The sequence below is a fragment of the Physcomitrium patens genome, chromosome 10 (genome assembly GCF_059467195.1).
Source record: "Physcomitrium patens ecotype Gransden chromosome 10, ASM5946719v1, whole genome shotgun sequence".
In the NCBI taxonomy this organism is placed as follows: domain Eukaryota; kingdom Viridiplantae; phylum Streptophyta; class Bryopsida; order Funariales; family Funariaceae; genus Physcomitrium; species Physcomitrium patens.
Genome location: NC_143419.1, coordinates 11,081,358 through 11,097,423, shown reverse-complemented (window position 1 = coordinate 11,097,423; position 16,066 = coordinate 11,081,358). Strand labels below are relative to the sequence as shown.

Sequence of the window (16,066 nt, the reverse complement as noted above, 5' to 3'; positions counted from 1 at the left end):
ACTCTACAACATGATTCCAAAAAAATCGGAGGATGTATTTCATTTTCAAGATAAAGAAACTTATTGGGTAATCATAGGATGAGAACAAAGACCAGCTAAAAGCCTTTAAAACATTTAAATGATAATTAAACATGTTAATCACAAACCAATGCAAAAAAAAACATGAAAAATAAAGTTTCGACTTTATAAAATATAGAAGTGAGGTTTCTGAGAAATCAAATACAACATATTCACCAAAACCAACCAACTAGGGAAAAGAGGAAAGAGGAAAGAAACAGTCTAAAAGGAAAAATACACCAAAAAAGTAAATATTACCAAACCTCCTTTAGAACAATCGGCACACGGATGAATGAATTATGGTTCGTCACTCAATCATTCGTTCGAATGAAGCATGCGGTGGCAAACACGGTGAACGGCTTCCATACCCTGCGTGAGGCAAGGCCTTTACTCGCGCTCTCTTTAACTTTTACTTTTTACTAATCATCTCATCATCACCATCTTTCCGGTGGCCTTCTTCTTTTGCTGCTGCAATTTCTTTTGCATAGGCGTGGATTTACTTTTCGCTTTATTTCTTTTTCTTTTCGTTTCTCCCCCTTCGTGCTGCTGCTGTTGCTCCTTCTCTTCTTTCTCTTCTTCCTCGTCCTCCTCACCCCGATGTCGCCTACACAAGTGCGCGTGAAACGCGCCTGGAGGTCCCCGCAACTACTTCAACAGTGACGTGTTGATCTTCACACTAACATCATTTCACGGAGAGAGAGAATTGAGATTTGGGGTCCGACGGAATCACTCTCTGTCTCGCCAGTCAAACCGTTTTCAGGAGTTGCAGAAGCGGCGGTAGCGGCAAGAGCAGAGCGTCTAGCTCTACTACAGTCCTCCTCCTCCACCTCCTTCGTTTTCTGCGGCTTGGCTCGATTTGGCTTGGCAGCCAGGGTGAGTCCCGAGGAGACCCCCCCTCCCTCTCCCCCAGGTGCAAGTCGAGGCCCGCTTCTATGCTTGTGCCTAGAGCGCGAAGAGATCTATCGAGCTCGATTGTCTGTTGCGTGCAGTGCGTTGGAGGTGGCATTGGACTCACTGCCACGCTTGCGTTAGTGGGACTGGAGGGAAGCAGTGTCGTGGCCCTAGTCACTGGCAAGCTAAGGGCACGGGAAGTTGCCAGAGTGTCGGTAGGAATGCGTGCTGGGGAGTGAATGTGGTGTAAGTTGGATGTCAGGTGCTAGGCTGACGATAGTGGGGTAGGTTGCTTGCTTGACTGCAGGCGTTAGGGTCTAGAAGGTGGAATCGAGAGTCGCGGGATGGAGAGTTTTGGATGGGCCAGGGTTTTGAGGTGAGATTGGGAGGTTGGGGTTGGGGTGGGTTTGGAATGGTGGGAGGGGTCTGCGTAGATCTTGTATGTAGACTCGTGGGGGACATGAAGGACCGGGGGTGGTGATGGGTGGTAGTGGTGGTGGTGAAGATTTTGGAGAGAGAATAGGGTTTGTGGCGCTGCCAAGAAAGTGGTGATCGGGGAGAAGGGGTCTGCTGTAAGGTGAAATTGGTGAGATGGCGCGGATTACGTTTCCAGTGTTGGTGTTTCTGGCTCTGGCGGCAATGGTGGTTACGTACAATACGATCACTATGATCAACAGCTACCACAACCGGAGTGACCTTATAGACTCTAGGGCTGGGGAGGAGGACGACGACAACCAGTTTGCGTTCGATCCGCTAATCAGAATGCCGAAGGACATGAAACGGAACGGTCCTAAGCGGTTGTTTCACGTTGCTGTGACAGCTAATGATTCCCCCTACAACCGTTGGCAGTGCCGGATCATGTACTATTGGTACAAGAAGTTCAAGGACGCACCTGGGTCGGAGATGGGCGGCTTCACTCGCATCTTGCATTCAGGGAAGGCTGACAATTTCATGGACGAAATTCCAACCGTTGTCGTGGACCCTTTGCCGGATGGCGAGGATCGGGTATAATTCTCTCTCATGGTACTTTGTTTGTTTTTTGTTTTTGTGTTTTTGTGTTTTTTTTTTTTTTTTGTTTTTTTTTTTTTTCTTTTTCCGTAGGTTACAAAACGAATGACATCATCTCAAAAAGAATTTACTGGCGTAATCTTCAAATTCCGAAGCAACCTCTACGCTGATTGCAGGGATTTTTTTGTATAAATTTATAAAAATTGAGTTCAGGATGTTCTAGTCGGTGAGATTTCATGAAAGCAACTTGCTGGACCGCTTCACGAAGTGTAATCTGCCCAAGTATGGTAGCCTCCGCCAATGCAATCACCAAAGCAACGCGAGTGTTATTGACAGGGACATCATTTTTCCTCTGGATATCAAAAGTTTTTATATAAGTTTGTAGACTCGGTGGGGTCCTGAAGAGTCTTAACTTATGTGTTGGTTGAGTGTCCAGGGATACATTGTTTTGAATCGACCATGGGCTTTCGTGCAGTGGTTGCGAAAGGCAGACATACCTGAGGAGTATGAATCTTATTCCAAATTATGTTGGTGTGCATGTGATTAGTGTGTCGGTGGGTGTGTGCGCGTGTGCATGTGCATTGGCTATTCTTTAGGGAGCCATTTTGAGTTGCAGTTGAACGGAACAATCATTGACTTTATCACCTGCTTGTGTTACTTTAGCTTAGGTTTTAGATCGCTGTGAGTATCCTTTACAGTGTAGTGTACTGTTGCGAATATAGCTGCTTGCTTATGGATCTAATACATTTTGATATTAGTCTTGGTTTCTTTGCGGGGATCGAAAGTAAAAAATTACGTTTTTAATCTCATCACTCATGGGGACACGGTCGGGGGTCAGTTATATCCTGATGGCAGAACCAGATCATATATTCATACGGCCGCTTCCAAACTTAGCTACGGAAGAAATGCCGGCTGCCTTCAAGTTCTTTTACATTGTTCCTACGGAAAATGAAAAAGTTTTAAGGAAATTCTTTCCGAATGAGAAGGGACCGATTGCCAACATCGATCCCATAGGCAATTCTCCAGTCATTATTAAGAAGGTACGACGTTTTTATCAAAGACCCACTGTCTAAACCGTTAAGCGATGTGGATTACTGAACTTGCTTCTTTTGAATACTTAGGAACTGTATTTCCATATTATGTGAACTCTAAGTGTGTTGTTGATAAATGCAGAGTCAACTAGAGAAGATAGCTCCAACATGGTCTGACGTGTCCATCAAGATGAAAGATGACCCAGAAACTGACAAAGCATTTGGTTGGGTTCTGGAAATGTGCGTGAAATTTCAACCTTGGTAGTCTGCGCAAGTTTCTGTCTGGTAGTTAGCCTAGTACATTGTTTGTCGCCTCTTTGCTGTGCTTTGGCTAATTTGGAGGATGTGCATTGTATGAGCAGGTACGGATACGCAACGGCTTCAGCTTTACACGGGATTAGACATATGTTGGTGAAAGATTTCATGCTACAGGTGCATTGGTTTTCATATGATGTCCTCTCTTTCTACTTTGTGAGCTGGATTTGCAAGATATCATTTAGCTGGTTGTGTCAATATCTCTTTGTTCCTGAAAAATAGGACAAGTTTGACTCTCGCGTCTGTTAATGACGCCGGCCAGCACTTACCATCGTTTTTTTTCTTGCAGCCACCTTGGGATACCGACCTTGGAAACAAATACATTATTCATTACACATATGGATGTGATTACAACATGCAGGTTTGAATTACTGTCACCTTGACATTTAAGTATCTTAGTCTTCTGATACCAGAGATTGTGTTCTCTTTACTGCTCTTTATCAAGTGGCGACTGGCGTTAACACATGCTCATCGCCATGTTTTATTTCTCAGGGGAAGTTGACGTACGGCAAAATTGGAGAATGGCGATTTGACAAACGTTCTTTCACTACAGGAGCTCCACCTAAGAACCTGACGCTGCCTCCTCCAGGTGTACCAGAGACAGTGGTAAGTTCGCCACTTGTTTTCCTTAAACGTGAGCAGCAGTTAGTACTAACAACTGCAGAATTTTGGTTTCTAAATTGCTTACTTAACCCATTAACGGTCGAGGTGTCCTAATCCTAGGAAAATCTTAAATGCGCTGTGATATGAATCTTCTTATATACATGTGCATATTAACGACATCTAGTTTTAAATTTAAGTTTATTTTATCAAAAAAAAAAAAATCTTAATTTTGTTAAAGACTCACATTTGAATATTTATCACAAGTTCAATTTTTATTTTTAATACTTGAAAGATAGTATTATTGACGAGAAGTATTCGTATCAATATCACAAAAATATTCTTCAAATGAATTTTTTTCAATACTAGTTTGTTTTAAATATTTGCACTTATGTAGACTTCAAAAGAGTTTTGAGTTTGTAGATTTCAATATAGCATACTCTGAACTGAACAATAACTGATTTTGGTTATAGTTATGTACGTGCACAAAACAGGCGTGAATCTCAAATGTACCTTAACCATTAAAGCTGCAATGAAGCATTTCATGGTCTGTCCATAAAGTCATCAGCCGTTTTAATCAATTGCAGGGTTTGCATTTCCTATAGTGACCTAGCGATTGGTGAATGCAGGTCACATTGGTCAAAATGGTGAATGAAGCCACCGCAAGCATTCCAGGATGGAAAGGAGGGGAATAGTGCAGAGGCATTTCCTCTGGTAGATATGCTTAAGAAAACGTGCTTCTCCGTTAGTGCCTCTTTTCATCAATCGCAGTAAAACTAGAGAGATCTGCAGTTAGCCTAGGCCTGAATTATAGGCACCTGGTGTACTGTATGATCATTAGTTGCTTAATGTGAACATTATGGAACCCACAAGATATAGTGCAGCCAGATTTTTTGTTGAACTTATCAGGGGTTAGTAGCATGCGGTCACTTACCAACAAGAGGTTGGATAACGTCTTTTTCAAAGGGCAATTAATTTTAAGGTTAATTTAGTTATATCGTACCGATGTCTGCAGCGGATTCAAATTTCCATGTTTTCAATAATTTAATTTTCTAAAATGGTAAAATGTATGCTGCAGAAATTGTCGGACACAGAATAGTACTCATTTTTTTCCCACTCTCTATTGTAATGTCTATATATCAGATGCACGTTTACTGTATCCTCGTACATCATATGGAAATATTTATAACTGCTTCAGATTAGCATAAACTATTCTACTTTCGCTGGTGCGCGAATAAGTAATATTGCACCAGATTAAGCTTCTGTCTGCGGCAGAGAAGAGAGCCTCACTTAGGGTTTGTGATGCACAAAAAGGGTGCTAGATGATTGCGTCGACTTACATAAGACGCTGATCAATTCACTAATTACACCTCGCTGCGTGTGACAACTCCAGGAAAAAAATGCGTTGCACGAGATTAAACGTTATGCGACATACTCATGGATACACTTCACAGGCGATCCAAGTGTTGATGTGACTGATTAATAGCTGCTAGTCAGGGACGTTGCTCCGGATACTGGAAATCTTAGAGAATCACTAGATGGGAGGGTCATAACGTCACTCTCGACAATGTCGGGACTTAAGTTACGTTCTGCGGGAACAGGGTCGGGATTTCGGATCTGCAAGAGCATTTTCAGCACTTCAATGCTCTTGGGGCGTTGCTGAGGGTCAACGTGTGTGCAGAAGACGGCAATCTTCATAGCCAAGAGAATCTCGGTCTCGTACCCTGACGCCTGCAAGGCGGGATCGATTGCTTCGACTCCATTGCTCGATTGGAGACACTTGTGGAGCCATTGGCCAATACTACCGCCATTCTCCACGACGAATTGGTCGGTTGGGTTACGAGCTGTGACGAGTTGGGCAATCACGACACCGAAGCTAAACACGTCACTCTTTTGCGAGTACCTGGATTCAGACATGGTACACCGCGTCAGACTATGTGCGCATGCATCTCAACTCTGCTGGAATTGAAGGTTGCAAGCAGTGACAAGAACAAGGAAATGTGCAGCGTATGATTGATCTCAACTTACCTCATCGTTTGATGATATTCTGGTGCAATGAATCCGATGGTGCCAGCAAGCACTTCAGTGGTGGCGTGAGTGGCCTTCAGGGGGACGACAGCTGCCAGGCCGAAGTCACCGAGCTTTGCTTCGTATCCTTCGTCCAGCAAGATATTGGCGGGTTTCAAGTCACGGTGCACGATGGAGCTGCCGAGAGACTCATTGTGGAGATACGCAAGCCCTTGAGCAACACCGCATAAGATGCGATGGCGTTCAGGCCATGACAGTGTCAAGTTACCAGTAGCTACCCGGTGCAGCGCATCTTGCAGACTTCCCCCTGGCATGTACTCGTACACCAACAAGTGAGAGTCCTCCTTGAAGATGTATGCCAACAATCGTACCAAATTTCGGTGGCGGATGAAGCCTAGGGTTTCGAGCTCTGCACGAATCTGCTTCGCGTCATGGCTGGAGTCTGAACCCTCTTCAGCTTCGTCCGAGGCGATGCGGACACATTTTATTGCCACGACGAGATCATCCTGGAGAGGAACTTGGTATACCTTCCCGTTTCCTCCTGCACCAAGGAGACGGCAGCCAGCTAATGCGTCCTCCTTGTCGAGGAAAGCAAGCATGTGGGGCGTGATTTTCTTATCGAAGATTATGGGCTTCTTGAGATTCTCAGTGCCCGAAGCAAACGCCACCACAACGCGTATTATGAGTGCGAGAAGGACAGCGGCTACCGCCCCAGTGACTAATCCTGCCGCAATTCCAAGCCCCCATCGGGCGCCTTTGCTGCGGCGGTTCTTTGATGCAGCTTTCAAGGACCTTCGCACCCCAACTTGCGTTCGTGGCTGAGAGGTGTTTTCAAAATACTTGCTGACACTGCCTCGGACAAATTCGCCCCCCTTGAAAAAAAGACTGTTCACGTGGGATTTGAACTCCTGAAGAACGTCTTCATCTTTGCAAGTCAGTAAAGGTGAACCGCACAAGCCGTCGTTCCCACGAAACTTGGGAGCTTCACGCACCCACCTGCCTTGGGGGATGTGCCCAGACAACCTATTTCTCGCTACATCAAATTCTCGGAGCTCTCGAAGCTCCGCGAAAGACGACGGAATTTCACCCACTATGAAATTGTCGGCCATATTGAAAGTCCGCAGCTTCGTGCAGCTCTTCAGCTCTTGAGGAAGTTGTCTATCCAAAATATTGTTCTGGACCTCCAGAACTTCAAGATTGACAAGTCTCCCATACTCAGCCGGAATGCCACCGACAAGAAGGTTGGAACCAAGATAAACTTCCACAAGTTGCGAGCACTCGTGCAACTGCCTCGGCAAGCTGCCCGTGAGACGATTGTGCGACAAGTCCAAGAGCTTCAAATGATCACATGGAGCGTTCTCGGGAGCCAGATGCAACTCGATCAAGCGGTCGAGACGACCGGAAAGCTTGTTTCCGGAGACAGACAACTCCAACAAATTGGGCAAGAGGGTGAGGATACCGGGAGGGAGGGACCCAACCAAGTCATTCTTTCGCAGATCCAACAACATGAGTCGCCTGCAATTGCCCAGCTCAACCGGAATGAAGCCTTCGAGCTCGTTGCCCATCAAATTCAACACTTCGAGCTCGGAAAGATCCCCAAGCTTGAACGAGATGTGGCCCTTCAGCTTGGCCTCCTTGAGCTCCAACCCTACCACGCGGGTAACGTGGTCGGTCCCCACGCGGGCACACTCCACCCCGAGCCATGAACACGGAGTCTGCAGATAATTCCAGCTTCGCAACACGCCGTTCGGATCCTGCAACCCCTCCTTGAACTGCAGCAGCGCGTCCGCATCAGCCCTCAAGGCCGCATCCACATACCAAGGGGAACTGTCGGCACCGGCACCGTGCACAAGCAAGGCGCAGAGCAGCACTGCTACTGCAACATTCGCAAACTCATGCCTCCTTGCAACCGCGCGCATGCTCCCCATCGCCACAACAACAAACCCCAGTCTCAAACACGCCCTCTCAACGCCACTCCCTATCTCTCTCTCTCGCTCACCCACTCCTTCTCTTCGGCCTCAACCCACGTCTAAGCTCGGAGCTCATGTCGTCATTCTCACTGACACATTCTCTAGCAACCACTCCTCCGACTCAACCCAGAAAACCACAACACCTCCAAATTGGGAGTAGGCTCAATACCAAGAAAAGTCGAAGCACAGAACCAAGCTGTGGTCTGCGACTCGGCGACTGTTTTCAACGCACACTCACCCACTACCCGGGAAGATTCGTCCTTTTACCATTTTACCACTGACAAAAAGTGTGTAACAATCACTCGACCTCATCTTCTGTGACAACACGTGACTTTTTTAATACATGTGAATCTCTCTCTATCTTTCTCTCTCTATAAATAATGCATGTCCTTGCAGCTACATGCTTTAGTTTCCACACCGATTGTACCCCATCTGCAACTGGCGGTCGGACCTGCAGCTCCGAGCGATTCCGTGTTGGCCGCGGTTCCTCCCACTCTTGTTGTCACTGTGCTCACTCTATCTCTAACTTCCCCTGTGTTTTCCTGTAACCATCAATCTATGACAACGCGACGACGGCGCCCACTGTCTGCGTTCTCCGCGTCGTCACACCCGCAGCCATCGCCCGAGGCATCATCCACCATGCAAAAGTATTTCACTTTCTCCACATGCTACGTTATGCTGCTTATTCAACTCCGTTTTTTGTTTGCCGAGTCTACTACATTTTTTTACTTTTTGTATTTTTCTTCTCAACTGTTGGTCAGAATGAAACTCCAACACTCTTTACTGATCATACCTTTTGCAGCAGGTTTAAGGCTTTATCACGCAATTTCTGTTTGAATAAAAACATCCACGTCTTCACCATTTTTCACACAAAATTTATGCAATCTATGAATATATACATATAAATATATACACAAAATAGGGTTTACCTGATGCATGGATGAAGTAAAAGAGTTACAACACACAACTTAACACCTAATACGCAAGGGGGCGGAGTAAAGAGTACAATGTGAAGTATCTACTTTTACTTCTCAATCCGATGCACTTTCTGTGTATTATCGAATAGATTTGTGGTACTGTAGAATTCCTTTTAATTACCTTGTGTAACCAAGAGCCTATTACAATCTACATACATTATGTAAGGCTGCTATTACATCCCGTTGGATCCGTGAGAATTGTAACCACAATTCCAGCATTGCTTTTGACTGTACTCGTGTGTGTGGAGCAGGATTCCAGCATTACTTGAGAATAAATTTTATGTATATAACAAAACCCAAAGAGTTCAGAGGGGGGATTGTGATTATTCTCACGGGGGTGTGGGGGCAGTGTGAAACCCTAATTGTGGAATAGAATGCGGAACCCAGCCCACTTGCATCCCCCACTTGACCCTCCCTACAAGCGCATTCACTCGTTCATTCATTCATCCATTTATTCATCCATTCATTCATCCCCTGAAGTAAACCCTAAATCCGCCCTCCCTTCTTTCCAGCACTGCAGAGCCTATTACCCCGTTCGCCTCCCGTTCCCTCACGTTCCCATATGTTACGTCCGTTTCCATCGTTTTTCGTTCGTTCGCTGTGGCACGGGGTCACGATATCTTGAAAGGGAACGGGACTCTAGTGGATGGGAAAAGCAAGGCCCACATGGGAGCACCAATTATGGAATATTCTCGTCAGATTCTTCATCATAAGGTGCTGACGCGGCCCCGAAGTGGCCATAGCTGACGTGGCATCCATGTGGCGCCATTTTCCTCTTCTTTTTTTCATTTTTCTCTGACCACGGGCACTGGGGTAGAAGTAGGTGGGAACGTGATCTCCATTTGTCTCTTTCTCCCCCCCACGTTGTGCCATTCAAGAGGACCCCCTCATCTCCAGATTTAGGGTTTGGAATTCTCTCTCTCTCTCTCTCTCTCTCTCTCCCCCCCTCCACCACCTTCAAGCGTGTGTGTTTACTCAAGTCCACGCTTAGCCTTTGTTGGATGGATGACTTTATGGATGGATGAAAATGGATGCGAAGTATATATCCGTGTGTTTATCATCCGTTTTAGATGGAAGATATTTCTTGATCCCATGCATGGAGTAAAGCTTATTCTTTTCATTAACTATTTAAACAACAAGCTTTTGTATGCTAATCTTATCCACTTGTTCTATTGCTATATCTTTTACTTCTTTGAGGGTGCATAACATAGGCAAAAAGATTTAATCTTAGTTGAAGGTGAAAGGGAGATTGCAAAATACAAGAAGGGAGATGACAACCACCAAATGTAGTATTCAATATATATATATATATATATATATATAAAAGGAGTTGGAGAATTTTGGAGTAAAGTGGTACTTTTGTGGAGGGGAATCTTCGGTTAACATCTTTTTGTCTCTAGTTTCTTCTATTCTCCCATTCTTGCTTGGTGCACTTTGACTTCATACAAAAATAATGGTTGGAAAGAGCTACAAGCATTCATATTTGTCATGACAACTTGACTATCTTTGCTATTCTTGATTTTTAATATATATACATATTTATATATTCATATATTGAATGGATAGGGTGTGAAAGTCTAGCCAAATGATGGGTTCTTGTTGGTCTTGTAATTTGTGCTAGTTGGTTTCTTTGAGAGGGTCAATGGAATGTTTCCAAAATGTGACATCTCTTAAGATATATATTTTTTTAATATATATACATGTCTTTTTTAATCGAACACATTACATCAGACTTCATGTCATAAGCAAAATAATACCATGACTTTTGTGGCCATTAACAGTGTATATGTCTTTATTTATTCACTTACTTTTAAATATATGTGTAAGAAATGAAATAAAATAAAATAAAAACAGACATTTCAATTGAATTTGATTTTTAGTTAATACAATGATAAAAAGCCATGTGCATGTAAGTATGCAAATAGTTAGAGATATGGTTTTTCTTACACTCTCACTTGAACACAAATTTCTCATTTCATTTGGAATTTTCTATTGAAAATTTAAACATGTATACTTCAACTTTACTTCTATCTCAATTCAATTTTTTAGAAAAAGCCCACTATATATATATATATATATATATATATATATGTACATGTTTAATAATATATGTATATATATATATATTATTAAACATGTTAAATAAAGAAGTGACCAGGTTCAATGCACAGTGTTGGGTTCATTGAATGTGTTCAATATTGTCATACAACACATGAAAAACATTCTACTTCATTGTTGTTGTTCAGTCTTCAAAAAAACAAATGTAGTGTGATGAAAAATAGCAAAAACCTAAGATTCATATGTTATGATAAAGCATAACCACACAGCTTTAAAGTAGTTGAGCATGTTAAAAGCAAGAATAAAAAAATAAACAAACAAAACAAAACAAACAAACAAGTGTTTTGTGTCCATAACATGTCCTACAGATGCTCTAGAAGATGTGTTGCAAAATAAACATAAATTCTCAAATACATATGACACAATGCTAAATGTATTTTCGTTTTTTTTTTCTTTTTTTTCTTTTTTTTTTAAACCCAAAAGTAGTAATGTAATTGTATTTCTTAAATTAAACCATCAGCCAGATAATATCAAAATGCAAACACATCATCATTTGTTTTTTAAAAAGTTTCTAAAACTTTTCAAATTCCATCTTTGAAAGTTTTCAACTTTACAATGATGCAATACTGTTAAATATGTGCATGAAAATTTTATGACTGGGCCAGAAACCAAAGTTTTAAGAAGTTGATATAATTGAAATGGGATGTTAATTTAAATTACTGTATTAGTCATTAAACATTAATCCTGAATGTCATGCTCGTGCATGCAATATATTATTCTATGATGAAATTTTTTCTTTGCTTTTCGCATTGTGTTATTTGAGGCTTAGTAAATACAAAATTTGTAATAGTAACCACACTTATCATTATGTACATGCAATAAATAAAACTACAGAGTTCTCATCAAAATACATATTATTTTATAATGTAATATTTTGAAATAAGCCCAACTTATTACACTTTCAAGTTTCAGTAAAATTAGATTACTTTTGTGGTCAGTAAGTTTGTTTTTTCTTCTTATTTTTGCTGTTGAGACAAGTTAAAATATATTCTTTTATTACGTTTAATTCATTTATCTTTGAAAATAATGATTTGGGATAAATGTTTTATCTCGTATTAAAAATCGATTAATTCCTATTTATATTTACACACACACACACATGCATTTCATGGTAATGAATTAAAAAAATGAAAGAGTCTCTTTTGCAAATCAATTCAAATGTGTTACTCAGTGTACATAATAAGTTTGATCTACTAATATATAACATACCAACAAGAGATTTGATTTGATTCGATTTAATTTTTATTATTCCAAGCATATAAATTATCTATATTAAATGATAGAAAAAGACATAATTTTACTAAATTGCTAAAAAGTATATGTTGGTGGCTATTGTGGTGCTTAATTAATTCTTTAGTGTTTAATTTTTAAAGATAATTGTATGTTATTACTGTTATATTAACTGTTTTGGAAATTATAAAAAACATGATAAAATTATGAATGAAAACATCTCTCCTACAAACTGTTGACAACAGATTCTATCTAACGGATAAAAATTATAAATATTTTATTATATATATATATATATATATATATATATGGGTACAAAGTACTATAATTTTTCAAGTTCACTGAAAATTTTCTAAAACCACAAATTAAATGCTATATTTTGGAAATTTACTTTTATGAACACAATTATGAATAACTGAAATTTAAAAATAAATATCTTTGAATAAATCATTCATTGTTCAGTATTACATGTGCACACAAAAATTAACAATGTTTGCAAAGCATTGACCTCTTGCAAAAACTTGTTTCATAAGAAAAAAGTGTAATTAGCTCAATGCCAAATTAATAATAATAATAATCTTCTTCTATGTTGTTGATGTTCATTTTAATATGTTTCTTAAAAAACTACATTTTTTTTTAAATGCATGCATGTATGTATGTATGTATGTATATATCTATATATATATATATATTTATATATATTTATATATATTTATTTATTTCAGAACGTGAAATAAAATATAACCTTATAATAGTCTCATTTTGAAAACACATTCTAGAAATTTGTTCCTTTGTACTTTTGGTGTGACATTCTAAACTTTCAAACAATTTGTATTTTTCAAGTGACAGTAATTATCAATCACTATTATGCTTATTAATTGATATTTTGATAATTTTTTCAATTGCTGATTTTACAAACATGAATATATTACAATTATTTTTTACCAAACTTTTATTGGGACATTCAAATATGACTGTATTTTATAAATTTTAACTTTGCATTCATATTTAGTTGCATTATGTTTTACACAATGCATGACACTTGTTCTAGTTATTGATGAACATACTCTAATACTCACTAGTGTGAGTGAAGTAATGAAAAAAAAAAAAAAAAAACAAAATATAAAAAAAATAAAAATCAATCATGATTCAAAAATCAAAATTATAACTGGCATATCCTACAATAGTTCATTTGCTTTGAGAAGACATTTAAACTGAAATATTAGTTGAAATCTTTCTAAAAGCTACGTGATGTTGATTATTTTATTTTTTATTATAATACTACAAAAAAATCAACCATAGAAACAGTATTGAAATTAATTCTGTATAAGTTGTGATGAAAAATATTGAATCTTTCATGTGTATTTGTTTCAACAATCTTGCTAAAGTAATTGTTCAATTAATATAAGAATCCATTTTATATGTATATATATATATATATATATATATATAAATATAAATAGAAAGAGAGAAGGAAATAATTGAATAGATAATAGTTTATTGTTATTATTAGGATTCTTGCATACTTCAAAACCTCAATAAATAGTGTTTATGAAATTAAACAAATTACTTTGTTTTTAAGCTGCCTAGTTAATATTTATACATGTTTTATTATTATTTTAATTTTCATAAAATCAAATTTTTACATTTGAAATTTGATTCTTCACATTTTGAACTTAGCTCTATATTATTTTTGTATGAGAGCTATGATCAATGACTTTGCATCTATTGAGTATTGAATGTAGCCAACACTCTCTATAATATTTATTGTAGTTTATAATAAATACTATAGCTAAAATATTTGGAATGTAGTAGAGAGAAATAATTTATCTTCTCTCCTTGTCTTTGTATAAGTGAGATAACTACATCAATATACTCTCTCTTGTATGTATTTGTGTATTTTCATGCACATTACTTCTAACTACACTTGTGACTTTCCAAACATTTTCAACACATTATCAACACAATTGCTCTTATATACTAGTCTTGGTTCTTAAAAACTTATGTGCACTTTATCCTTCACTTTTTCCTTATTTTTTTTGTTAATCCTGTTATTATATTGTATTGTTGTATTATTGTGCTATGTTGCTGCTATGCTATACCTTATCCTATTCATGTGTTATGCCCTATTGTGCTATTGTAATGCACCCTATTCTATTGTTGTGTTGTGATGTACTACATCTTGCCACCAAATGTCACACACTGTGGCCAAATTGCTGCACCTTGCTACCAATTGCATCACCTTGCTATCGTCTACTGCATCCTACTAATAATTGCTGCATCTTGCCATTAACTACCGCACCTTGCTGCCGTTTTTTGTACCTTTCCATCATTTGTCGCATTGTACTACTAACTCCCGCACCATACTGCTATCTATCATATCTTGCTACTGATTGCCGCACCCTGCCACAAAGTTGCAGCATCTTGTTATAGTCTACCACAAAGCCTTATTTTTGTAAAAAAAAAAAATCTCCTTAAGTATAATTTTATCATTTTATTTGGCTTTATATTTCAAGATGCATTTTACTCAAACTCTTCTACTTGATTTCATATTTTTTGTTCACAGATTTATTTACAATGAGTGCTTCACTATCCTCAACTGCATCTATTATGTTTCTAACTATCACCAGTGCATCCCAATATTTTCAAGTTCTTCTATTTCTACTATTGGATGCTCATAGAAATAACTATTTATTATAGACAAAAATGGCAAAAGTAAATTTATTTACAAAACAACTCTCAGATGTAATTTTATTTTAAATTTTTTTTACTGTAAGTACTTCAATTTTTCTTGCTATCTATTTGAAAGTACTTCTTTTTCATTCATCGTCATCTTATATCTACATTACAACATTAATATTTAGAAATTGAAGATCTAGTGAAGCTTTGGAAGAATCTTAAATCTACGTTTGATCATCAAAAGACTATTTTCCTTCTACAAGCTTGTCATAATTGGATACATTTATGTTTTTTAGATTTTCTAAATTTAAATACTTTTAATAGTGAAATGTATCATATTGTCTCACAACTACGGTTATGTAGAGAAAGCATCTCTAAAGAAGAAATGATCAAGTAAACTTTCTCTACATTTCCTCCTACATATGTAGTACTTGTACAATAATATAAGAATATGAAATTTCAAAGTCATTATGATCTCATATCCTATCTACTTCTTATGGAAAAACAAAATGAGCTATTCTTAAATAATGCTGAAGCTTGTCCTATTAGAACCAAAGTTTCAGAATGTCATGCATTTAATATTTCAAAGTCTAAGAAAAAATTATACAAACATGGAAAAAGTGCTCATAAGCACCAGATCAGTCATAGTCGTGATTATTTTGGCCCATATGGAAAGAATAAATGTTCTACAACTAATTAAAATAGAAAATAAAAATCAAAGATGGAATGATTGAATATTTAGCATATACGTGCAATATTTTAGAATATTTTGTTAAAATATTCTAAAAAAATAAGAAATTTAAAGTTGAAGCTTGTGAAGTTCATACTAAAGATGTATCCATGGACTCAATTAGTATTCATGATTTAGATGCTTATATGAATGATAAAACTTCTAATAATGAAACAAATGATATGTTCATTGATTCTACAACAACACATACTATCTTACAACATAGATGATTTTTTATTAAAAAATCTTCAACTTGGCAAACTAAAAATTTGATGACTATGGCTAGAACAAATGTGTTTCATTTCTAAGAGGGAATAATAATGGTAAAATTGTGTGCATGCTCTATTATAAAATATAAACATTCAATTTTTGTAACTTCTACACCTTGGAGGGTGATCAACTACTAAGTTGTGCATGCCAATGGTTATCATC

The 16,066-nt window shown here is 38.3% G+C and overlaps 2 protein-coding genes and 2 long non-coding RNA genes across 4 annotated transcripts; 2 read left to right on the top strand and 2 right to left on the bottom strand.

Moving 5' to 3' along the window:
- Nucleotides 1-663: 663 nt before the first annotated feature.
- Nucleotides 664-4,897, top strand: LOC112287184 (hydroxyproline O-arabinosyltransferase RDN2). Its single transcript, XM_024529937.3, has 8 exons — nt 664-1,953; nt 2,393-2,460; nt 2,795-2,996; nt 3,130-3,227; nt 3,350-3,419; nt 3,592-3,663; nt 3,795-3,908; nt 4,532-4,897. The coding sequence occupies exons 1-8, from the start codon at nt 1,540-1,542 to the stop codon at nt 4,595-4,597; spliced, it is 1,104 nt and encodes a 367-aa protein (XP_024385705.1). The 5' UTR covers nt 664-1,539; the 3' UTR covers nt 4,598-4,897.
- Nucleotides 4,898-4,921: 24 nt separating this feature from the next.
- Nucleotides 4,922-8,029, bottom strand: LOC112287183 (uncharacterized). The gene is made up of 2 exons (XM_024529936.3): nt 5,931-8,029; nt 4,922-5,805 (listed from the first exon to the last, which is right to left on the bottom strand). Exons 1-2 carry the CDS (start codon nt 7,856-7,858, stop codon nt 5,382-5,384), a joined length of 2,352 nt encoding a protein of 783 aa, XP_024385704.1. The 5' UTR covers nt 7,859-8,029; the 3' UTR covers nt 4,922-5,381.
- A 391-nt stretch (nt 8,030-8,420) lies between these two features.
- Nucleotides 8,421-8,851, top strand: LOC149988272 (uncharacterized). The gene is made up of 2 exons (XR_016505155.1): nt 8,421-8,547; nt 8,706-8,851. It is a non-coding gene; the product is annotated as an uncharacterized LOC149988272 (long non-coding RNA).
- LOC149988271 (uncharacterized) lies at nt 8,650-9,123 on the bottom strand. Its single transcript, XR_016505154.1, has 2 exons — nt 8,999-9,123; nt 8,650-8,729 (listed from the first exon to the last, which is right to left on the bottom strand). It is a non-coding gene; the product is annotated as an uncharacterized LOC149988271 (long non-coding RNA).
- Nucleotides 9,124-16,066: the final 6,943 nt, after the last annotated feature.